Source organism: Marmota flaviventris, chromosome 7 (assembly GCF_047511675.1).
Source record: "Marmota flaviventris isolate mMarFla1 chromosome 7, mMarFla1.hap1, whole genome shotgun sequence".
In the NCBI taxonomy this organism is placed as follows: Eukaryota; Metazoa; Chordata; class Mammalia; order Rodentia; family Sciuridae; genus Marmota; species Marmota flaviventris.
The window spans coordinates 113,348,268-113,374,115 of NC_092504.1; the positions used below are offsets into that span (position 1 = coordinate 113,348,268).

Sequence of the window (25,848 nt, forward strand, 5' to 3'; positions counted from 1 at the left end):
GGATATCATAGAGTATACATACACAAATCTACATGGACTAACCTACTTTTCACCTAGGCCACAGGGTGTAATATCATATATGAAGTTCATCATTGACTGAAATATCATTATGTGGTGCATTACTGTATACCCTAAGATTATAAGATGTATATAATATTATTGAAAAAGATTTTCATCAAGATAGCTGTTTTTAACTTTGACACTATTGAAGATGTTTGATTTCAATAATAGGTAAAAATTACATATCAATAATTATTGAAAAAGATAGATTACGTGCTTCAAATATCCCGAGTATTCGAAAAAAAGGCTTCAAAACATAAATATTAAGAAAATCTAGTTCATTATTAAATTTTGAAAGAAGTTTACTTACAAAAAAAAAAAAAATAGGATGCCATCAATTCCAAGAGCCACAGTTTCAAAGTAGCTGATTATATCATCAGTTATTTACAGATACAGGTCCTTTAGTGCTTAAGTGAAATCCAAAGTGTTTCATATTTCAGATTTTGTTTTATTTTAAAATATTTTCTTGTATTTTATATGAATATTTGGAATGGGGCTCAAGTCTTGATACAAAACTCCTTTACATTTTATATACACTTTAAACACATAATCAGAAAGTAATTTTGTACAATATTTTTAGTGCACCTGCCTACCAATGATAATCTATCACCTGAGGTCAGGTGTGAAATTTTCTACTTGTGGTATCAAGTCAGAGTTCAAATTCAGATTTTTGTATTAGCAATGTTCAACCTGCATAACAATCCTGACATGAGGGAGAAGGGTAGAATACTTTACCCAGGGGTACTCTGGCAGCACTTGCGTCTGGGTTGATCCAGAAGGAAAGCCAGGAAAGAACCACAATCAGCAAGGTTGGGGCGTAGACACCCATCATGTAAAACCCGACCTGTCTCCTCAGGGTGAATATGACTTCCACACACGTGTAGTAGCCTTTCAGAAACAGACACATTATAGGTATGAGGTTTGCACCAACATTTTACTGTAAAAATAACTAACATACCCATAAATGACAAGACATTTCTATCCAAGTCAATTTCACAAAGTCAATGCTGCAACATGAGAAGCAGATCCCACCTGCTGCTCCACAACAGCAATGTCTAGGTATTTAAGTCTCTGTGCAGTGAACCTCCAACAGTTCAACCCTTCCTGACCTGAGAGTACTACTGGGGAAAAGGATCTGTAGGAGTCATACAGGGAACAGTAAATCAAAGCACAACAAGCATAAAAGGAAACACTCTTGGACAATCCTTTCCCCGCATTAGATTTTTAGCCACATGTACCACTGCTTATCAAATTCAAAGCCAGTCTCAGCAAAGGTGAGATGCTAAGCAACTCAATGAGACCATGTCTCTAATAATATACAAAAAGGACTGGGGATGTGGCTCAGTGGTTGAGTGTCTCTGAGCTCAATCCCTGGTACCCTGGTTAAAAATAATAATAATAATAATAATAATTATTATTATTATTATTATTATTATTATTATTAAGTAGTTTTGGAGATAAACATTAGCAATGGGAAGAAATTGATGTTTTCAGTTTATATTCACAAAAGACTGAAGTGCCAACATTGGTCTTATTCTCCATTCCCTCCCCACCTCCACTCTAGGCCCTCTGGATGCACTCTAGTGGGGGGAAAGGACTTTCATTTTCACACACTGAGACAAATGCAGAAATTGCTTTACAACATAATTCTAGAACTGCCATGACAACTAGTCCCAAAGTTAATCATGAATTATAGGCAGGCTCATGGTAGTCTTTGCTGTTTTAAGAAAATAAGTGACAAATCTCACAGCACTCCAAACACAAGACACAGTTACAGATGCTGAAGGTGATTTTTAAATGCTTCAACCCTTTTAGTTAGAAATTCATACCTTATATACAAACAGAGATATGATAAATTGTGGTATAAAGGTGTATTAAGAATTGTAGTGCAAATAATAATAATAATAATAATAATAATAGAGCTCATGTATAATGGCATAATTTGGCCTGAACATACTTTATATACAGAGTTACGAAAAAATTGTGCTGTGAATGGATAATTACAATTATAATGCATTCCACTGTTGTCATGTATGCAAGAAAATTTAAAAAATAAATAAATAAAAGAAACTTACACATTAGATTTAATGCCTAATATGCCTACTTTAGATAAAACAATGTCATTTACCAGTTAATCAAAGTGAGATTATGCATAAATACCAAAAAAATTAAAATTTCTCCAATTGTTTTCAATTTAAACTGTACATAATTACTTAAAATTATTGAAACAAATAAATGAACAGAGAATAAGGGAAACAATTAATGGGGGAAGTATAATGTTACTTTTTACTCTTTTACAGTTAAAAAATAGTTTACCTAGTCTTCCTAATTAGGATGATTATACCCATTTCTAATGCTAGAAAAATGTTCATATTTATACATTATAGTACCGAGAGCAGTATTTATACACAATAGCTTCTTAATAGCAGTTACAAAAAGGAAGATTATTTACATCCTCTTAATAAGTAAGTGAGAAATCTATTTTTTTCTTATGAATTATAATCCTTGTTGCCTCTGACAGATTTTAAAGGTAGTAGGAATAGTATGAAACAAAAACAATTTATTGATTGTAACTGACATAAACTGTAATTATGCCAAATACTCCCGTATTATATAAAAAACAAAAGTGCAGAGCTTCTTTCTAAATTTTATTTTCATTAAAACTAGGCAATATATTAAATCATTCATAGGTTTTATGAGATAGAAAAAAGCAAAACAATAAAAAATTTCCCTCCCTTTCCTGTTTCCCACCACTCATTTTAACTTCCTGCCCAATCAAGAACATATGTTTTCAACAATCATGTGTAATATTTCAAAAATATAAACTTTTGTAATTACAATTACTGCAATTAAGAAAGATCAGTTCCCATTAAGAAATGCAGTTCAGAAGTACTCTGCTTTGAAATAGCGTCGCTTCTTCAGACTATTTTATATTCACCAACCACATAGGAAATGGAGCATGATACATAAAGGTTTCTAAACAAATTATATATATTTTAGGTAGCCTCAGTTGTCACAAAGATTATAATTTACCACAAAGCAGCACATGTTAAAAATAAAATTTTACATTTCATCCCCTTCTGTTTAAACGACAGCCTAAATCACAGAAGTCCTGTGTTTGAAGCAAGTCTCTAGCATGTACCTTTTGCAAAGTTACTCACAAGGGGAGCCTCACAAGACATGGATGCATTCTGCAATAAAATACATGTTTGATATTATAGTGATTTGGTCCATAAACTTTGATGAGAAACATTTCTTGATCTTTTTTTATCTTTCCCTAGTACTGTTACATTTATGAGAGGCAGGTGGCCAGTTAATTGATATAAATGTTCATTGGGCAAATTCAATTTACTTTCTATTTCCTGTAAGGTTTTATTTCATTTTTCACTCAGCCTACCAATTTAAGTACTTTCAAATACTTCTCTACCTTTCTGATTTCTTTCATCATAGAAAAGCATATTTTTAAAAAAGTTAATGTTGAGTCATTATTTCTATACAAATTAAAGAGAATAATGGCCATCACTTTATATATATTGCTCTATTGTATCTTTCTACTATTTTACATTGTTCAGCATTCAATGTCCGATTTTTATAAATATCTAAGTACTAACCAACCTTAAAATGTTTCACTTATATTCATATAATGACTTATATAGATGTTGATGAAGTACCTGGAACACAGCAAGTGTCAAAAAATATTATATTAGCCATAAGCTCTTTATTGTTTTCTGTAGCTAATGAGATTTCAGTGACTTATTTATGATTTCTCAAAGAATACCACAAAAAACCCTATGCATGACTTTTGACTAATCCTCCCAAGTCTTTGTACCACACTAAAACCTCTTATTTCCCTCTAACAACTAAAATGAATTTTTATTGTATTTATTTATCACACTGGATTATGGCTCTATAAAGAGCAGAAGCCTGTCTTTTATTCATTGCTAAGTCTCCAATGGAGATGTTTTTAAGTAGGCCTTAAAAGTGAGACAAGAAAAAAAAAACTATGTATTTTCAATGCTATTAAATAACTTTGTGCTCTAAAACAAAATTACAAATAAAATTGCTAGCTTTATTTTCCTCTCTAAATGATAGTTAAAACTTCAATAAACTAGTCTTCAAATTTATCAAAGAAATTTAGACAGTATTCATTTTGAAATGCTAAGTATATAATCTGAATGCAGATAACTAATTTTTAAAATTATAACAGGACTCCACAAATTGTGTAATGATATCAAATTCAATATTCTAGTGCTTTACTTAGTAACAGTATGACCTCAGCTAAGTGTCTTTGCTTCATTAGCCTAATGTGTCAAATGGGGATAATAAAATACTTAACTCAGAGGATTACTGTGATGATGAAATAGTATAATTCCCGCAAAGCACTTAAAGCAATGCCTAGCATAGTAAAAACTCAAAACGCTGTCTACTAAATATATATTACTATAAAATAATCCCCAAACACTTTTTTTGGCTTTCAAGATAATTTTTTTCATTACTAGATGGGTTATAAAATTCCTTTAAATTCTAGTCTTCTTAATTTGAAGGAGTTTGGATGGGTGAAGGAATACTATGACTAGTGCCAAGGCTGATGTAAATTTGCTTGTTTACATTCAGTAAGTCCTTCAGTTTCCCTGCACTTCAGTTATTATATGTGTTAAATAAAGGAGCTTGCAGGGTGCCATGGTGCATGCTTGTAATCTCAGCAACTTGAAGCTGAGGCAGGAGAATTGCAAGTTCAAAGCCAGTCTCAGCAACTTAGCAATGCCCTAAACAATTTAAGGAGACCCTGTCCCAAAATAAAAAATAAAAAGTGCTGGGCATGTGGCTCAGTGGTTATACGCCTCTGGGTTCAATTCCCAGCACCAAAATAAATAAATAAATAAATAAAGGAGCTAGCTACTGTTTATCTGTAAGATCACTTCTATATCTAATAATCTATGTTTATCTATGGCTGATTCATTGAGTATTTGACAACCTAATATTTTTGAATACTTAATATTGTTAAGATGACAGTACTCCTCAAATTGACCTACAGATTTATTGCATTCCCTATCAAAATCCCAGCTACTTTCTGGGCAAAAATTGACAACCTGATTCTAAGATTCACATGAAAATTCAAGGATCCCCAAATAGCCAAAACCACCTTGAAATCTAAAGGATTCACCCATCCCAGTTTCAATAATTATGACTAAGTTATAGTACTCCAGATTGTGTGGAAAACTGGCAAGAGTTTAGACAAAAAGACCAATGGAATAGAATTGAAAGTTTATTTATATATTTATATTTAAAGTCAATTGTTTTTTGACTAGAGCACTATGACAATATGTGGGGCAAAAACATGGTCCTTTTATTTAATGCTGCTGGGATACTGGATACCCACATACAAAAGAAGGAAGTTTAGGCACTCCCACCATCTACAAAAATTATCTCAAACTTGAGGCCCTGTGTTTAATCCTCACCATCACACACACACACACACACACACACACACAAGAATTTGACTCAAAATGGATCAAAGACCTAAATAACCTAACAGATAAAAATCGAGTATCCAAAATACTAGATTCTTAGAACTCTACAACAAAGCTAGGCACAGTGTTCATGCCTGTAATCCCAGGAACTCAGGGGGACCAAGCAGGAGGGTCACAAGTTCAAGGCCAGCCTGGGCAATTTAGTGAGAGGCTGTCTCAAAATTAAAAAAAAAAAAAAAAAGGGCTCAGGAAGTAGCTCAGTGGTAGAGCACCAGTGAGTTCAATCCCCATTACTGGAGGAAAAAAAAAAATCTCTGTAACAGAAAGACCAACAGCTCAACTCAGATAAACAAAGAACCTGAATAAACCTTTCTCCAAAGAGATAAGCAAATGATGGTCAAATTTTTAAGAACTCTCAGTTTTTTTACTTGTAAAAACTTGATAATTATTTAGCAATATACTCAATTATTATTTCTCTTAAGCTAATATACTATAAGCACCATTACTGAAAGGATTACATAAATTTCATATAATATGTCAATGTAATTGAAAGTCGACAATAGATGCTTACTTATCTTATTTCTAAGGGTTATGGTTTAGATTTGGAATTTCCCTCAAAACCTCACATGTTCAGAGAGAGGGCTTCTGGGAATTGCTTGGATCCTAAGGGCTCTGACAACATCAGTGTGTTCATCCACTGATGGCTGAATGGAGCACTGAGAAGTGGGACATAGTTGGAGAACGTAGGTCACTGAGGACAAGATGCCCTGGAAGGGTTTATTTCCTTTCAGCTTCCTCCTCTCTCTCTGCTTCTCAGCTGCCATGAACTGAGCTGCTTTCTTCAACCACAACCTTCCACTATGATGTTCTGCCTTACCTCCAGCCCAAAGCAACACAGCCAACAGATCATGGGTTGAATACTCTGAAAGATGTGCCAAAACAGTTCTTTCCTCCTCTAAATTTTTCTTGTTAGGCATTTTGGTCATGACCACAAAAAGCTAACTAATATACCCTTTTCTCTTTTGTTGTCTTTATTATAATGCTTTAGATACGTAAACTTTCACTCTCTTGTTTTACTATCAAGAGGATTGTTTTAAATTATGTTTTGTACTTGAAAATGTCATGATGGTGGCCTTTTATCTGAAACATTGGATCCTCTAAGGTCTCCGTGAGTAACCTATATACCCTTTTACTACTACAACATAAATATTGCAATACAGTTAAACTTTACTTTTATCTACTCCTGAATATCTTCTGGCATGATTTACTTCTTGATACAGAATTAGAATTATGTGGCAACTCACAAGTTGAACTGATTATTACTACTAATAATGCTCAAAATTTCAACATTTTAAAATTTATGTTGCTAAGTGAAATAACACTATATTCACTAGTCAAAGCCTCAATGTCTATAACTTCACTAGACTACAAAGTTGAATGCTAATTATAACAGTACTGAATAGCAAATATCTTATTTTTTGCAAGATCTCAACATATTTTAATAAATAAAGATAATTTGCTTTTCATAACTCACTGTTCTATGATTTAGGCCAAGAAGACAGTACAGGGAATATTCACTGATATCCAATTACCTTCCACTTTCATTGGTTTCTGTATAGCCCAAAGATCCATATTTTAAAAAATTTAAAAGTGGGCAAATCACCACTTAAAAACTGTTCAAAAGAGAATGGAAGAATACACAAGGATTACATTGTTCATATCCAAAAATATTTAGCCCCAAACTGAATCTCACCAGAAGTAGAATATCTTGGTGACATGTATGAAAACCAATGCCTGGGAGAGTTTGCATTACTACAATAAAAAATCAAAAACCTCTTACGACCAGAATTACATAAAAAAAGCAAATCTATCTCATAATTAAAAGACCAGAAAACTTCAGTGAACATAATTCTGTGTAAGTTTTAGTATATGAATATAAATATAAAATACTTGTACAGAACTTACATTTAATTCTTTTCTATCCTTTAGTGTCTATTAATATTAAAATGAACCTTTGAAATAGACCTCAGTTTTATTTAAAATAATCCTATCACTTACCGGTGCCTTTGTAGTATTTTGTACAGTTGCCGTATTCAATATCCTCCTTTTTAATATCAAATTGAGGCAAGGCAATTTTTTCTAACTGAACAGGATCTCCTGACTGCCAGATAAATCTTAAATCATCAGTTGTGTAACCAACTATAAACAAAAATTAATGAAACTGTTAGAATGAAATATAATTATTAATGGTTTCTCAATATTTTAATACTCCAAATATTAAATAAAGGTAATAAAATAGGACACTCTTATTGTAGTTAAAAATGTAGAGTTAAAAATCAATGGTCATTCATAAAAAATATAAGCAGAATGGTTACAGAAAATTACCCTAAAGAAGGAGTAAGTTTAATTAACCAGCATATTTTTAATAGTTCAAATCTTAGGGCATCATATATAGCAATTCACTTCTATATGTCAGAATTCTTAAGTCTCCATCAATAAAATGATAATAAATGATACAAGATTTTTGCATACATATATGTCTAATCATGCAATAGGAAACCCTAAAAATTTTAAAGGAATGTAAGCATTTGAACTAACTAATTTTTTGACAAATCCTGTCAGGAGGACAGGATAGGAGTTGCATCATGACAAAAGAGAAATCACCATTTCCCTTTATATACATATGAATACACCATAGTGAATCCCAACATCCTGTACATCTGAATGGGATCCTCATTAGAATAAGATATAACCATACTTGCATAATTATATCAAAATGAATTCTACTGTCATGTATAACTAAAAAGAACCAGGACATAAAAGGGCAATCAAACCATCTCTCAAATGGACATCATTATAATATCATTTCAGCATCTTTTAGCTGCAGTTACTGTGGCTACAATTCAAGGGTTACACAACATAGAGCAACCTACCATTGATACCTATTGTGCATCTATTTTTTAAATTCAATATTTTAGTGCATCTACTAATATAACTAAAATGTAAATGCACAGTTGAAATATTTTATAAAAATACATATCTATAACAGATATAAAACACACATACATATAACAGATATAAAAATATGTACACACATCCATATACTTATATGTGAAAAAGCTCATTTTATAGTTTGAAAGCAATAACTATTGTCCAAATATAGGACCCATTAACAAAAAATATAGGACCCATTAACAAAGTAACTGTAAGTATAAAATCTAGCAAGCATATTTACATTTTACAAGTTTATTATTCTCCACTTGTTGCCCAAATAGGTCATTGTATATAGATATTCAGACTAAAGATTTCATATGTTAATTTTGGTGTTAATTTGTCAAGATGTATGTGCTACTTTTATTTTCAAAGGATAAGCACCACAGCAAATTAATTAATGTTTCATAGAAAATTTCAATTAATACATCTAGCACATCTTTTATAAACTAAAAAAAATGATTATGGGAACATTAAAAATATAATTTTGAAAAACATCAAAATATATTTTTACACATTCATAAAAGTGAATAATTGATAGAATTTACAGAGTTATTTTTCAGTGTTTTTCAAATTTCCTGCTATGAAAATGGGTCTTATCATTATAGAGAAGTTAGTTAGGACACCACTTTTTTCTTTACCTTTTCTCTATTACTCATTCAAATGAAGACAGCAATTGGAGTTAGGTTAGAAGGGTATGCACCCATATCAACTGTACTAAAATCAAACTGGAACAGAAAATATTTGTCTATCTCCATACAAATTAATGGAATAAAAGAATAACTATAATTTTCCAAAATTATTCAAATGACCATTAATGGTCAAAATTATTTGTTTTATCACTGTTACGTAAAATGTTAGTAGATTATATTTTCTAGACATAAATATTTTATTTCCATAATCACTAATGGCATTATTTACATACAGCTCTCGAGTTGCATCTTGCAGCGTTGTGTGTCCATGGGAAACAAAGTCAAGTCCAAAGGGCATGAGAGGGTAATGGATAACCTGAAAGCAGGAACAGAGAAATCAGAGATAATTTAATATGTTCCTCTGTGATCCACTGATTGGAAAAGAAAAATATAAATAGACAGATATTAAGTATAAAGTAGTACCTCATGCTGACAAGGACATCACCATCCCGAAAAATAAACAGAAGGATATTTTCCTGGGTGACATCATGAAAATTGGCACTTTTTTCATTTGCAAAAAATAAATCAGGTTTCCACAAACATTTGTACATAGTGGGATCCACTGTCAGTGCATCTGAGCCCCTAAAATCACTAGGTAGCTTCAGCCTGGGATCATTCCATTTTTGTCTCAGAAATATGTTAACTCTGTAGTCCTGGGAAAAAATAAATAAATGTGTGCATGTGTGTATTTATTGCTATTTTCAATTATTTTAAAAAATAATGAATGTTTATATGAATTGCTATTTCTAAGAACATGTTCAACACCAGAATAAAAAAGTATTTCGGTAATTAGTAGCACAAATATGTTTGCTCCTCTGACATTAACTAAGATCACAACAACTTATAAATAGAGCGCACACACGATAGTCCTTTGATGTCTCCTGGGAAATGGTTCCAGAATTCCCTGTGGATGTCAAAATTCATGGATATTCCCAAGTCCTTCATATAAAATGAGTAGTATTTGCATATGATTGATGCAAGTCTTCTGTATACTTTAAATCATTTATAGATTACTTATAAAATACAATGTCAATGTCTTCTAAACAGTTTTTATATGCACTTCTTTATGAATGGTGACAAGGAAAGTTCGTACATGTTCAATACAGATGCAACATTTTCCCCAACAATCTCCATCTGTAGTTGATTGAATCCACATATATAGAAGGTGACTATATATTCTTTCAGTAGATGGAAGAAGGTAGATACAAATGGTTACTATATATTCTGTGGTAGGTCAGAGAAAAACTACCTGGGGTACCCACATGTGTAAGTCATTATAGATAGAGTTTGAGATCAATAGCCAATAAGATGGAGATTATACAAAACAGATCAGAGCCAGGCATAGTAGTGCATGCCTGTAATCCCAAGAGCTCAGGAGGCTGAGAGAGGATTGCAAATTCAAGGCCAGCCTCAGCAACTTATCGAGGCCCTAAGCAATTTAGCAAAACCCTGTCTCAAAATAAAATAAATAAATAAATAAAAAGAGCTTGGGATGTTGCTTAGTGGTTATGCACTTCTAGGCTCAATCCCTGGTACCAAAAACAAAACAAAATAACAGCAACAACCAAAAAAACAATAGGTCAGAGTAGATGCTAATTTCATAAATGTTTCATTCAAATACATAGAAAATATTTTTAAATGCATTTAAGTAGTTTGATATTTAAGTCAGTTACTTGCTTGAGTAATTTTAATTTTAAAACTTTACAAAAATTAATTCTATAAGAAATATAGATTCTGAAAGTATATGAACCTAGGAAGATTTATAATATCTTAGTATACTTTATATTTGCTAATAAGGTTCTGGTGCAAATTGAGTTATTAATATATACAGTCAGTTATTAATATATACAGTCAAATTCAGTATTGAAACATCATGCTCAGATCTTCTAACTTTAATTTTTTATCTATTAAAAAATTAAATTTTTATCTATTATATAAAAAATTAATTTTTTATCTATTATAAAAGAATTCAAGCCATAAATTATTTTAGTGCCTTCCTATTTTCTTTTATTCTTTCTTTTATTTTTTGGAATTGAGGATTGAACCCACTTCTTTGTTGTTTGTTTGTTTGTTTATTTTTTAATTTGAGACAGGTTCTACCTAAGTTGATGAGGGTTTTGCTAAATTGCTGAGGCTGGTCTTGAACTTGCCATCCTCCTGTATTTACCTACAGAGTCACTGGGATTACAGGTATATGACACTGTCTGGTCCTTCCTTGTTTTTAGTTATCTAAAATCCATACAATACTATTCCTCCAAAGACTTTGTCATGATCAAAATGAATTAGATCATAAACTTCAAATCAAATCCCAAATAATTAAATAGGACAGAATAATAGATCATATTTTATTACACGATACAACCTAAAACATATCCACAGGACATAAATATGTGTGCTTTAAAATACAAATAAAAAGTAAGCGATGAGTAGTGAGTAACTCGAGAAAAATGTGGGAGCTTCTACTCTCACCAATAAAATCTTTATATCCAGATTCTATACAGCATTTGGAGAAGGATAAGGCACTAAATAACAATATGCATTTCCTGAACTACAGGTAGTGAAATAAGATTTGATCTACTGTTATCCTACAAATCTAAACTAGATATTCATAAAAATTTCAACATACTGAGGTGATAGGTGGTAATTACACTGCTCTGATTGTATGTGTGTATTGAAATGTCACATTATATCCCATAAATATGTACCATTCATATGTTGATTAAAATAAATATTTTTTCAAAAACTCAACATAAAAGTTGATTTCTAAAAATCATATGCAGATAGTTCCGAAGTTAAGGATTATACAAACTGACATTGAACACATTCATACCCCTGAAAAAATAACATTTTTCTATCTCGATGAACACAAAATCAAGGAAGCCCTATAATACAGAAAATGAAAATGTACACCATATAGCCACATAAACTTTGTATCATAATGCACAAAATGCATAAAATTTGTAATGGCAGTTAATTGACAACTCCATATCGGATTACAGTTGTCACCTGTGCAAAATTTAACTCAAGCATTGTCCAAGATGAAGGGCTACTTCATGTGAAGAAGCTTCCAGCAGATACATTGTTGCTTTCTGGCAGAACTGTTTTAACCATTCCATGCAGGCATGAATGGCTCTCCATTTAAGAAGGAATCCCTGAACCCCCAGTCAAATAAACCATTCCATGCAGGCATGAATGGCTCTCCATTTAAGAAGGAATCCCTGAACCCCCAGTCAAATAGGCACGTAAAAATTTGATTTATACACTTATGATTTGTGTATTTTTTAACCATGTAGAAGTTATAACTTGATAAAAATGTAAATTAAAAATAATTAAATAAAAAAGAATATACTTTAGTTACAGTCGTTTTCTAATAAAATATCAATTATACTACATTAGTGAAAGCACACATTTAAAAGCCACTTAAAATCATCTTGAGCATTCAACAGTATTCCATTTCAAATTTTTTTGCTAAAATCCTTGTAATGATCTGCAAAATTTATTGGTATTCTAAAATTTTATAGACAAAAAACTATATTATTACCTTCTCCAAATGCTATGTTTTATAATGTATATTGTCAGATGACTATATCTTTAAATTGATATGTTTAATCTAAGCATTCACAACAATATGATCAAACAATATCATGTGACTTTTTCAAGGATCAGTATAAGAAAAAGCTAGATGATGTTGTCTGTCTTTTATAAAATTGTTATTGAAGCTATAGTCCCATATCTTGGTCAATGACCCTTGTGTAAAAGCATACAAGATGAGTTCCTTTTTACATATTTATTTAATGTTTTCTTTGTTTATTCATCCCTTACAAACATGATTGTATAGATATTTACTAAGTGCTAAGCTTATTTAGTATAAGTGCTTTATAAAAATACACCTAATAATCAGAGTTTATTATGAAAACCTTCTCCTGATGCTCTTAAATGCTTCCTTTTACTGAAAAATAAAAGTTAAGTATCTCATGTTTTCTTTTCTTTTCTTTTTTTTTCCTGACAGGTAGGAAACTGCAAGTTATTCCTATTGATAACTTCACTAACAATTTCTTTCTCATATTTTGGTGTAACTGTCATTACTTGAGTCTTGCACATTTTGTTCAATTTTGTCATTTGTTTTATATGCCTTGAACACTTTCCAGAAATAGCAAACTATGAAAAATAAATACCATAATGATTCTTGATAAGAGTCAGCATTAGTTGGGTGTAGTTTCCAGACATCTCTGCCATTGTGGCTTCCAAAATAAGGACAACTTACTTTAGCCTAATATTGGGTCTTTTTGTTTTACTAGAATATTATATTGATGTCCAGAAGTAGAAATATTAAGACCTCATTGGTATTCTTTAGACCAAAACAATTACTTCTCATAATATATGCTAGTTTGCTTATCAGTAATTAATTTTAAGGACATTACATCCATATTTTATAATAATATTCCAGATATCAGGCAGGAATTAAAATAATGTTCTGACTTAATTAACCACAGGCTATTTTGCATAATTAAAAAATAAGTCATTATAATATTTGGGTAGAGGTTCAGAAATTAATTCTGTGTTATACTGAATTATCCTTAAAAATTCCAAACACACTCACACATATATACACACAACATACATACTTTTGGTAGCACAATTCTATGGTCTACCTATTTCCCAAATGTTATAGTTAACTCATCTGAAATCATAGCAAAATTATTTTTCCTCTTAAAGAAAAATTATAGTAATTTTAGTAGTGTCTCTCTTGAAATCCTATCAATATTCTCACACAACTCAAAAATATATTTATATCATTTAGTATATTAAGTTCAAAGCATTGTAGACTTACTCGGTTTTCACTGATAAGATATATTAACAAAGCAAACTTCCTTCATGGAGAAATAGAGTAAAATATCTAACTGTATGTTCCATTTAATCATTAATTTTTTGTTTGTTTGTTTTGGTAGTAGGAACTGAACTCAGAGGCACTTGACCACTGAGCCACACCCCCATCCCTATTCTGTATTTTATTTAGAGACAGGGTCTCATTGAGTTAATGGCTTAGCACCTCACTTTTGCTGAGGCTAGCTTTAAACTGGCGATCCTCCTGCCTCAGCCTCCCCAGCTGATGGGATCACAGGCATGCACCACCACTCCAGGCTCATTAGTTTAATTATTAATGCAGTTTAGATAATAATTGGTTTGGTTCACAAGTAAGAAAGTAATTGGTAAAGACAATAAAGGTAGTAAGAATAAATGACAGTTGTTAAGAGAATTAATGATTGCTTCAGGCACCAGGGGCCAAGGAAGGCTAGAGTATCAAAGTCTAGGAGGCTACTAAAGAGAAGCAGAATTTTGACAGACAGTGATTGTTTTTGTCAGCTTTTTGTTGCCGTGACCAAAAAACCTGACAAGAACAATTAGAGGAGGAAAAGTTTATTTGAGGGCTCATGGTTTCAGAGGTCTCAGTTCATAGATGGTTGACTCCATTCCTCAGGGCCCAAGATGATGCGGAACATCATGGCAGAAGAATGTGGTGGAGGGAGGGGACTCAGCACTTCACACCAAGAAGCAGAAAGAGAGCTCTGCTCAAGTAGGACAAAATATGTACTAAAAGGCATGCCCCCAGGGACTCACTACTTCCAACAACACCTTATCTACTTTCAGTTACCACTCAGTTAATTCTATTAGGGATTAATTCACTGATTGGGTTAAGGTTCTCATCATCTAATCATTTCACCCTAAACCTTCTTGCATAGTCTCATGTATGAGCTTTTGCGGGAAACCTCATATCTAAACCATAATAGTAATATTATTAAATTAAATTAAAGAATCAATAAATCATCCTTTCTTAAGCACTTTCATCAACAACACAAAGCAATCATTAAATGTTAAGCTACAAAAATGACAATCAGGATCATCCCTAAAAAGAAGGCTGAACAAGAAATAGAGGTTTGGGAGTGATTATTGGAAAGATTTAAAATCAAGACCAAGAAATATGCAAACATTTAAAACTCAACAATAAGAAAACCACCTGATTTTAAAAATGGCCAAAAGACCTGAACATACAGCTCATCAAAGAAGATATATACATGGCAAATAAGCATACGAAAAGGAGTCCAACATATGTCATCCGGGATATGGAAATTAAAACAACTATGTGATTCCACAACACACCTATTAGAATGGCCAAAATCTAGGACACTGATACCACCGAACCTTGTCAGGGACATGGAGGAACAGGACCTCTCATCAGTACTGACAAAAACTGCAAATTGGCATGGCCATTTGGGAGGACACATTAGTGGTTTATTATAAAACTAAAACTTCTCTTACCATAAGATCTAAGAGTCAAACTCTTTGGTATTTATCTGAAGAACTTGAAAACTTATATCAACATCAAAACTTGTGCATTAATATTTAGAGCAGATTTATTCATAATTATAAAACTTTGGAAGCAACCAAAATATACTTCAGTAGATGAATGGATGAATAAACTCTAAGACAGAGAGACAATGAGAATATTGCTAAAAAGAAAGGAACTCTCAAACCATGAAAAGATATGGAGAAAACACTAGTTTGTATTACAAAGTGAAAGAAGTAAATATGAAATAGCAATACATAGTATGTTTTCAAGTATATGACTCTTCTCAGAAAAGATCAAACCATGGAGAGACCAAAAAACTATTTTTGGTTGCTAGGATTTAAAGAGGAAGGAAGGATGAACTGATGAAGCACAGTTGATACTGTGTATGACACCATAATGGTGGATACATGTCACTATGACCTTTGGATGATTTTGATGTGTCTGACTAGGTTCATGAGTTGTAACAAAAATACCGTTTTCCCATGGGAACCTAAACTGCTCTAAATCAGAAAGTCTATATGCATTTTGTTTATGGAACATTTTGTTTTCACTTTTTAAAAGGAGACTTTATATTTTAGAATAGTTTTAGGTTCACAGCAAAACTGAGCAGAAAATTCACAAATTTCCCATATATACTTTGTCCCCAGTTACTCTATCCACATCCAACACCAGAAAGGCACATGGATTACAATGGAGGAAACATCTTGGCACTGTTATTACCCAAAGCTCACAACTTACTTCAGATTTCTTGGTTTTGTACATCCTATGGATTTTGACAAATATTTGATTATGATTAGTAGCTTATCAATCTTCTATAAGCCACCTAATTTTATAGAATTTAGTAAATAAAAAGTGAAAAGTCAAACAAAATAACACTATCCTGGAAAATCACATGGCCTTTAGATGGGCTTATTAGACAAGGTTTTATGTTTTAGATGATAATAAAAAGATAAATAGTAATATTTTTGATTATTCACAGTTTGGGAATATTTTTCCTGAATTTTTTTATTAGATTCTTGAGTATGTAAAATTAGACAGCTTATAGAAGATGGATAAGTTATATTACAAGGAAAACAAACAGAGATAGAGCTTATCCAAAATTGTTACACAGAATAAAAGAGTAAGAATAAAAGGCAAGAAAAAAATAAAACAAATAAAGAAGCCTGAGGAGAGCAAGCCTTTGAAGAGCTGGTTGGGAGACTTATAATAATAAAATAAATAAATAACCTTGAGAATGTTATTTTACCAAACCAAAAATTCAAAAATTTGATGATATGGTCAACAGCAGCAAGTGCCACAGAAGGCCACATACAAACTGAATGGTTTCCAATAGTTGAGGAAGCTACCAAAGAGTATAGCAAAAACATTTTTGGCTACAGTGACATATTCAAAGTAAGATTGCAGAGGATTAAGGAGTGAACAGAAGATGCTTTCCTTATAATAAGGCAGGAAAAACAATGACACAGAACATAGAGTTTTAATAAGGATTAAGTGACATGATATATGTATAGTACATGAAATGAACCTGGAGATATTAAGTACTAAACAAATGTTTCACCCTTTTAGGAGCTGTCCCTATGTCTCTGTTATTGCTTTATAGTAGTGAATAATATATTTTCTCTGATTCAAAAAAAAATTCTTCAGCAGGGCGCAGTGGCACACACCTAAAATCCCAGCGGCTTAGGAGGCTGAGGCAGAAGGATTACATGTTCAAAGCCAGCCTCAGCAACTTACCTAGGCCCTAAGCAACTGAAGGAGACCCTGTCTCTAAATACAATATAAAAAAAGGGATTGGGGATGTGGCTCTATGGTTAAGTGCCCCTGGTTTCAATCCTCAGTATCAAAAGAAACAAACAAAATAAAATTCTTTATATGGTATAAATAATTCAGTTTGTTCTGGGCAGGGGACACTGACCTACAATTATCCTTAACAGTAATTTATTTATTTGCAACAACTGTCAACACAGTGCTAAAATACAATTTCAGTAGCATCTTCTGAACTCTCCTTCTTGCTTTAAAATGTACTATTATAAGCTCTGTACACTTCATAAATTTCAGGTCTCTTTTCCAACCCTTTTGAAATTAATTTTAATGGATAACTTTCAGAGTCATATTCCAATGAGCATCACCAAAAACTGGAGATCACCTGCTTCCTTGCCTTACTCATTGTATCATTCTTGGCTATGTTTTACTGTTTTATTTTGAAAGAACTACAAAGATACTTTTCTATTACTTTTGTAGCTACAGACCATCATGTTTCAATACAAGTTACAGTAAGTTTACAGATCTTCTAAGACTGTGATAAAATTTCATAACTTAAATTAATATTTTGGGTTCAACATTCATTAAAAGGAAAAAGCTCATTAGTATGCTTTGGTTAATGTTTAATGAGAATTTCCAAATAATTGCTACTTATTGGCATTGTAAATGCTTTATATTAAGATAACTATCTTTGAAACATTTATTTTCATTTTCAATTATTCAATCACAATAATTATAGCTCTGTTATTTATTTTTCAATGAACAAATTCCCCATCAGAAACAGACTGCTTTTTATCAGTGGGAAATTACTTAATTGTTTTTAAAGTGCTTGGTGACAAATACTATTCATCGTTCATTCCAAATGGCACACTATTAGTCATTATCTGGAAAATGGATGTTCTCCAAATTTTTCAGTATCAATTAACAACCAAATTAAATTCTTTCTTCAAGGCAATAATACATTTCATAACAAGACAGTAAAACTGGTTAGGTTTCATTAATGGCATTTGACTACTAATAACTTTTTATCTATATTTTGTAATGCAGTTAGGCTAGTTCTGCTGGATGTCATTTTTATCTAACTCTTACAATACAAAATCATCAACTCATTTTATTTTCTCTACTTTATGATAAAAAAATAGCATTTAAGAAAATAAAAGTGATGAGCATCTCACAGCATCTGGCAGCATTATAATTAGAGTTCTGTCAACTGAGCTATTACAAGCCTGATTCGAAAAGATTTAAAATTTAGACTTTAGTGAGGTTCGAAGTTTTACATAAGAATTATAAGTTAACAAAAATGCCAGTAAAATCTCTTAAGTGATATTTTAGCGATTTTACTCAAAATATCACTTTTAAAGTTTTCAGTTAAATATGTCTTAATATCACCTTACAAATATTCACATTTTTATATACCTACGCTTATAACTCATTTTTGTTAAGAATGTCTCAGGTAGTGCCAATATGCCACACTAGACTGTAAACACCCTGTGTGGAGGTGTTAGTTGTATTCCTGCTATGATAACAAAATACTTTAGACTGGGTCATTTATAAGTGAAATTATCTCTCACAGTTCTAAAGGCTGAGAAGTCCAAAGTCAACGTCTAGTGAAAGCTACTGTTCATAGATGGCACTTTCTGTATGTATCCTCACATGGTGAAAAGCGCAAACAAGTTCCCTCTAGCTTCTGAATTGAGGGCACTAATCCCGTTCACATGGCTCCTGATAATACTATTGCACAAAAGATTGGATTTCAAGATATGAAATTTGGAGGGACACAAAGAGACCATAGTAAGTAGTGACCTGATAGGACTGAGTGTGCAGAAAGTGCTCAGGATTCATGTAACAATATTTGAATGAAGAAAAGACTTTTGTGACATTTTAACAGGTTAGAAGTTTATCATCTTCAAACTATTAATTTCATTTTCACCTATCTATTGATAACAACTATTGTAAACAGTTAATAAAATAATTACTCAAAAGAAAAAATGCAATGTGCATTTCTCATCCTTCCTCATTAACTAATATAATACTCTAACTTAGGAAGTTTAGTTATCAATGCTCCTGAATAATAGAAGTAGGAGAAAAAAGATACAGATAAAAGTACCCATAAAAATTATGTTATTTTTCAATTTCAGATATACCAAAAAATAAAACTTTGATAAAGGGATAGGAATGCAGTATTTTTAACTACTCAAAACATCTATTCTTTCTTAATTTCTTAGAGAATTAACTTTAAGGAGAGGGCTTAGTAATCACTAAAGAAAAACTGATTAGTCTGACATTTCTATGTATGGAAACAGTTAGATACGATCACAAAACCCTGCTGCAGGACTAGGAAGAAGGTTATATATAATAGGACACCTATACAGGAGAATTTGGGATAAAAAATTATTAAATATTGCTCTCAGCATATATATTAGTTTCTGACTGCTGCTGTAACAAAATTACCAAAACCTTAGTGAATTAAAACACTACAAATTTATTATCTTATATTCTGTAGTTCAGAAGACCAAAATCCATTTCCTTGGGCTAAATTTAAGGTATCTTTGCACAGATCTGGTTCTTGCATAGGCTTTAAGTAAAGAATATATTTCCTGGCTGTTTTCATCTTCAAGAGAATTCTACTTGAATCCTTTGACCTGTGGTCCCCTCCTCAAACCATTCCACCTTTATGATTCCTTCATCACAGCAACTGTTACTGCCTTGGATCTCCTTGTGTCTTTCTTATTAGGGCCTCTGTGATTACAAGTGGGCCCACTTGGATGAACCAGAATAATTTCCCCTGTTATTAATTGAATCACATCTGCCATGTCTCTTTGACTATGACAAACGCCATAGCCATAAGTTCTGGTGATTAGGACATGGACATTTTTGCAGGACCATTATTCAGCCTACCATAGAATATAATTCCTGAAGATTAATAATATGAATAAAATGAATATAAAGTCATTTTAAGTTTTATGATTTTATATCTGAGATGTATAATAAAATTTACCAGAAGAAATGTTTTAAAAACTGGGAAAATATGTCTAATATTCTATAGTAAATAAAACCATGCTAAAAATTCATAGCAAAAGGAACAAAATATAAAGAATAGTAAACTAAGACATGTTTTAAGGAAAAGATTTTAAATATATATACACAAAGAAACACTGTTTTGCAACAACAAAGATGAGCAATTGCAAAGAACTTGAAATGAGCTCTTTAAACTGATCTCAAATATGATTTTTTTTCTTGACAAGCACAGCTGTGTTGCCCAAAATGAGTTGAAGTCTATTATTAAAACAAACAAAAAGTCATGCAGCGAAAAGGCACAGAAAGACTGGCAGGATCATGAATTGTAGTGCAATAATAATTCAATATAATTACAAAGCATGCCTAAACTAAAGAAAGAAAATGGATTGCATAAACAGCCTTTTATTTCTATGAAAGAGCTCTTATGTATTTCTGATGAGACAAAGTGCCTGTGTATAGATTATTACAATAAACCATAATGCCCAATTTTTCCCCATGAGTGCAATAGTTCATATTTTCATTTATGAAAATCCCACTGGCTCAAGTCAGTGTAGGAAATGAATAGAAAAATCAACAAATATTGTAAACATAGAGCAGATGCCACCAAGAGTCTAACAAATCATTCTTCTCACAGTCTTGAATGCACCTACTTCATTTGTCACAGATAGCACCACAAAAGCTGATAAAATTAGAAGTTACTGTTCTAGTAACTTTGAGTTGTGATGTAACACTTATGTGATAATTTGGGTGACCCTACTATTAATGTCAGTAAATGTCACTTATAGTATTAATACTGATACCTTACAAAAAATTTATATAGTAGAATGTGAATGAACATACAGATATAAGAAATAGGAACTATAAAGCTACAGAATGAGACCATAAAACGGGCTGAAGGATGGCGTGGTAGCACACACCTGTAATCCCAGAGGCTCAGGGGGCTGAGGCAGGAGGATTACAAGTTCAAAGTCAACTTCAGCAACTTAGCAAGACCCTAAGCAATTTAGTGAGACCATGTGTCAAAATCAAAAATCAAAAGGGCTGGGGGTCAGGATGTGACTCAGTGATTAAGTGCCCCTGGATTCAATCCCCAGTACCCCTGCCAAAAAAAAAAAAATCAGGCTAAAGGAGCTTATAACCACAGAGATATGAAAGCACATAAATAATATGAATATGGATGTAGTGTTTCCTCCACTACACAAGTACAATTTGTGAATTGTGTGAGATTACTTTTAGTTTAGCCAATATTATTTGGCTTTCAAAACAAAAATAAGTAAGTGGGAAGGAATTTTTCCAAATGTAATTGGCTAAGATTTCTTGACCACAATGTCAATGCTGATTACCTTGAATGCTTTGTTGTTTGATAATCAATTTTAAACACTGGAGAAAGGAGTTGCACCTCTCCCTTTGTAAATTGTTCCATGTCTGTCTGCTGCCTGACTAGTAGCAATTAAATGTTCTATCTACCCCCAGGCTCTGTGTTCTGCATTGTGCTTTCTGGAATAAGCATATAAGCAACTGCTTGTTGAGGTAACAAAGTCTGACTGGAGAGGAAAATGTTGTGAAAATATTGAAATTTCCAAAATGTTAGGATTTTCTTTATTTCAGATGATCCTTTTAAGGAAGAGTTCTAGGAGGCTATTAAGAAATAGAGCCACAAGTATACAATGAGACTACTGTTAAACCCATAAATAGTTTGGTTTATTTTCTTCAGCACTTTCTTTAAGGTTAGATTCTCTTGGGAAATATTGTAACAGTTGCAAATGCATAGGGTCACTATCACTGAATAGTTACAGTGCCAGGCAAAATACTATTGCTTTAAATTTGTAGTGTTTCCCCTTTGTTTAAGGTGTAACACAGCAGATATCCAACAGACCCAAGCACAGTTCTATCTGATAGAAACTCACATACTGTCCACCATTATTTTTCCATGAATGAATATTCTGTTCTTAGACAAATCTAATCCCTCTTTTTGAGGAACTTTTTTTTATACATTTTTGTTTTTGTACTTATTTTGTATTTATTTGTTTGCTTTTAAAGGCATCCTCTCATGATAATTTCTACCCATGAATGAATGTGTTTTTGAGCTGCTCTCTTGAGTCTTCACTGTTGATTCTGATCAGTGTAACAAGTCATGAAGAACAAGTTTTGTCTAGATCATTATTACCTTAGAAGACATTTTAATGCTATTTATATACCTGCAATTTGTGCCTTTCCTAACTATTAAGCAACAAGGCTGAATAAATCTATGGATTAAACCTATAAAATCTGACATCCTCACAAGATAAGTCTATGAAATTTTATAGAGGTATATGAAGTAAACATTACTGAAAGCAAAAATATAATAATTAGGATACAGCAAAATATTTAAGTCTATTTGATGACTATAGTTCTAATTCTAACACTTAGGCTGTGTCCACCAACATGAGGTGTAGAATAGACGAATTTTCATCCAGATTATCTGATCAAAAGAAACAGTAAATAAATAATTTAACTCCTCTGGAGAAAGGTCTCCCTCCAAAATTTCCAAAATTAATACTCTATAGTAATGCTCAAAATTAATCTAGTGTTTAAATTTGTTCTGCAAATCCTTTTACTTAAAAAAGCCAAGAATAGAAATTATTCATTCATTTATTCATTCAATATTAGCTAATATAAGAAATTATTTATGTGTTCATTACCTATAGTCTACCATCTTCTACATTTTATGGAAAATGAAAAGTAGAATATATTACTTTTAACTTTAAGAGGTTTATAGTCCATTAGGGAATTAAAGTAATATATACAAAAAATATATACAGTATATAAAGTATCATATTTAAGTAAAAATAATTAGAGATGAAAGAGATGGATTAAAAATAGGTCAAAATGAGGAAAATAGCCATAATAGGATCTGATTAGAGGATAAGAGCTCACTGGAAATGGGACTAAATAGTATGGGCAAAGCTTCCATGGTGAGAATCTGAACCCAGGAATAATTTTTTTTTCCCACAAGCTACTATATTGGGTCTGTATAGGAGAATATGATTATTAGAAATGATGAAATATTTATTACAATCCTCAATCTGTAAAAAGTTCTTCCTTTTCTAATATCTGTTTTTCCAGGTGTATTCAACTCAGTACAGTCACATAATTGCTCATGGGACCTAGAGAAGTTTAGGTCCCTCATACTTAGAAGGTATTCCATATTTATAAAAGAATAAATACATTAATGACACATGTGGGGCTCTGACTCATGTGAATAAATTTAAACAAGAAAAATGATCCTGGCATTAGTTGCACCTCAGATATGATTCCAGAGGCAACCAAGGTAAACAGTGGGGATATTCCCAAGAAGACACAACATCTTTATAGTGGTGTTTGAGGTTGGTGTAAGTGGTGGCATGCAAGATGTACAGGGTTCAGAGAGGAGCATGGAAATCAAACAGATGTACTGATGCACTTAAAACTATGCCTTTAGGAAATGTTATCTCTTACTCTCACATAGAAATGTGTTTATACAAAGCACGTTTTCAATTAACAAGTGCTATGTTAGTCTCCTCAATGATATATGGCAGTTATATCTTATTTCAGAGAAGTCTTCTAGTGATCAATAATGTAGATCTATATCGTTGAAATGAACAAAAAAGTCACTGGAGGTGAACTTTGGATTTGATCCCAAAATCTTCTTTTAAATAATTCTCTAAATGTATCTCCATACTATCCAAGAATAGCAATTCTTTGGGGACTTATATATGTGCTCCTACAAAATAAAAATTAAAAATAACATTCATATCACAATTAGATATACTGATGAGTATCATAAGTTAAATACAACATATAATCACTATGCTTCTACTAGGAATAAAGAAGTAAATATTTTAAATCATTCTTTCTCTAGTTCACAATACTCCTGGAAAGATTATACTGTACTCTAACCATTTTTTATTAGCCTTACTATCCAAACTGGTATGACTACTTAATGTATAAAATCTAATTATCTCAAACGATCAAACAAAAAAACCCTTGGGTCTTCCTTCTCTCACCTCAAGTATCATACCTGCACATCGTTATGTCAAAAAGGGAATAGATCTAATGTTCTAAAACCTTGAATGGCAATCCTTTTACTTAAAAAAGCTAAGAATAGAAATTATTCATTCATTTATTCATTCAATATTAGCTAATATAAGAAATTATATATGTATTCATTACCTATAGTCTAGCATCTTCTATATTTTATGGAAAATCAAAAGTAGAATATATTACTTTTAACTTTAAGAGGTTTATCATCCATTAGGGAATTAAAGGAATATATACAAAAAATAACAATACTTAGAATATCTTTTAAGAACTTAGAGGTAATTATATTATACAACATTCAGGAAACATAGAGGTCTTTGTCCCTAAAATATAAATCATCATGGGCAAAGGGCAGTCTCCCAAATCTTTCTTCTCTATTTTCTCCGAGAGGGGGTAGCCTAGTCACCATTTCTCACCCTTCATCTGTCTTTCCATTGCCTTTTTGCCTTGGTTCTCTATCTTTTCAGAGAGTTCTGGTACCTATTTTATGAAAATAAATTTTCCTCTTTGCTTCTCACAGTTCCCTGCTCCACACATCACTAAATTAGCATCTCAGAGTAAACAAAGTTTCTCCTCTGGAAACTGTAAGAAAAAACTGTGAATATGTAAAGCATTTTTGGAGGCTCACACATATAAACATATTAGAAAGAAAAAAAAAACTGTTGCTCAAGAGTTTTTATTACATAAATCCTTTTCCCAAATGACAGCAAGTCATAGCTTTTCAGGGAGAATACATTAATTTTTGCAAAACTTTAAGTTTCAGTGCAACACTAAGGTTAAATTTGAATTGCAAAAGTATATAGTCATTAGCTTAACAAAACCTGGGAATTCAGATATTTATACTAAGAACACATATTTTCCTTACAGTGACTCCTTATTTTTCAGTTATAATTGTAATTACACTAAAATTAATTGTACTTACTCTAAAATAATTGTACTTACTCTAAAATTTTGACAAAGATATTAAACTGTCATCTTACCATTGTTGTTTCTTGAATGGATCCAAAACTGTTAATAAAAATGTTCACTACCACATCAACAGGAATGCCTATGAATAAAAATTAAGAATATATTTAGTATTTATAAAAAAAAAAACTTGATCAGAATCTTCCTGATATGGTATTTTTTCATCCACACTGAGATGCAAAATCTATGGTCTTACTATAATATGTTCACAACTATATTAAAATATTTTTCTAAGTAAGGATCATAATACAAATAAAAATGAGTTGTGTTTTATAATGTTTGATATTCAGAAATATTTCTCCTAATTTGCAAAACTCTAGAAAATATATTTAACTTTTAAAAAATGCTTCAATTGGCCTACTGCATTTAGCTCTATGAAAATGCAAATTATTCTTTTAAAAATCATTTTTAAAATAGTTCATTTTTAATTTTTCTAATTATTCCAGATTTTTAAATCAAATGGCATAATACTATTCAATAA

General features: G+C 31.7%; 1 protein-coding gene across 1 annotated transcript in view; it reads right to left on the reverse strand.

Moving 5' to 3' along the window:
* Window positions 1-25,848, reverse strand: part of Glrb (glycine receptor beta) — an 83,923-nt gene that overhangs the window by 17,823 nt on the left and 40,252 nt on the right. The window contains exons 3-7 of the mRNA XM_027926678.2: window positions 25,382-25,449; window positions 9,638-9,867; window positions 9,448-9,530; window positions 7,590-7,730; window positions 796-948 (exon numbers count right to left, since the gene is read on the reverse strand). Coding sequence (XP_027782479.1) covers window positions 796-948; window positions 7,590-7,730; window positions 9,448-9,530; window positions 9,638-9,867; window positions 25,382-25,449 — 675 coding nt within the window. The remainder of the gene's footprint in view (window positions 1-795; window positions 949-7,589; window positions 7,731-9,447; window positions 9,531-9,637; window positions 9,868-25,381; window positions 25,450-25,848) is intronic.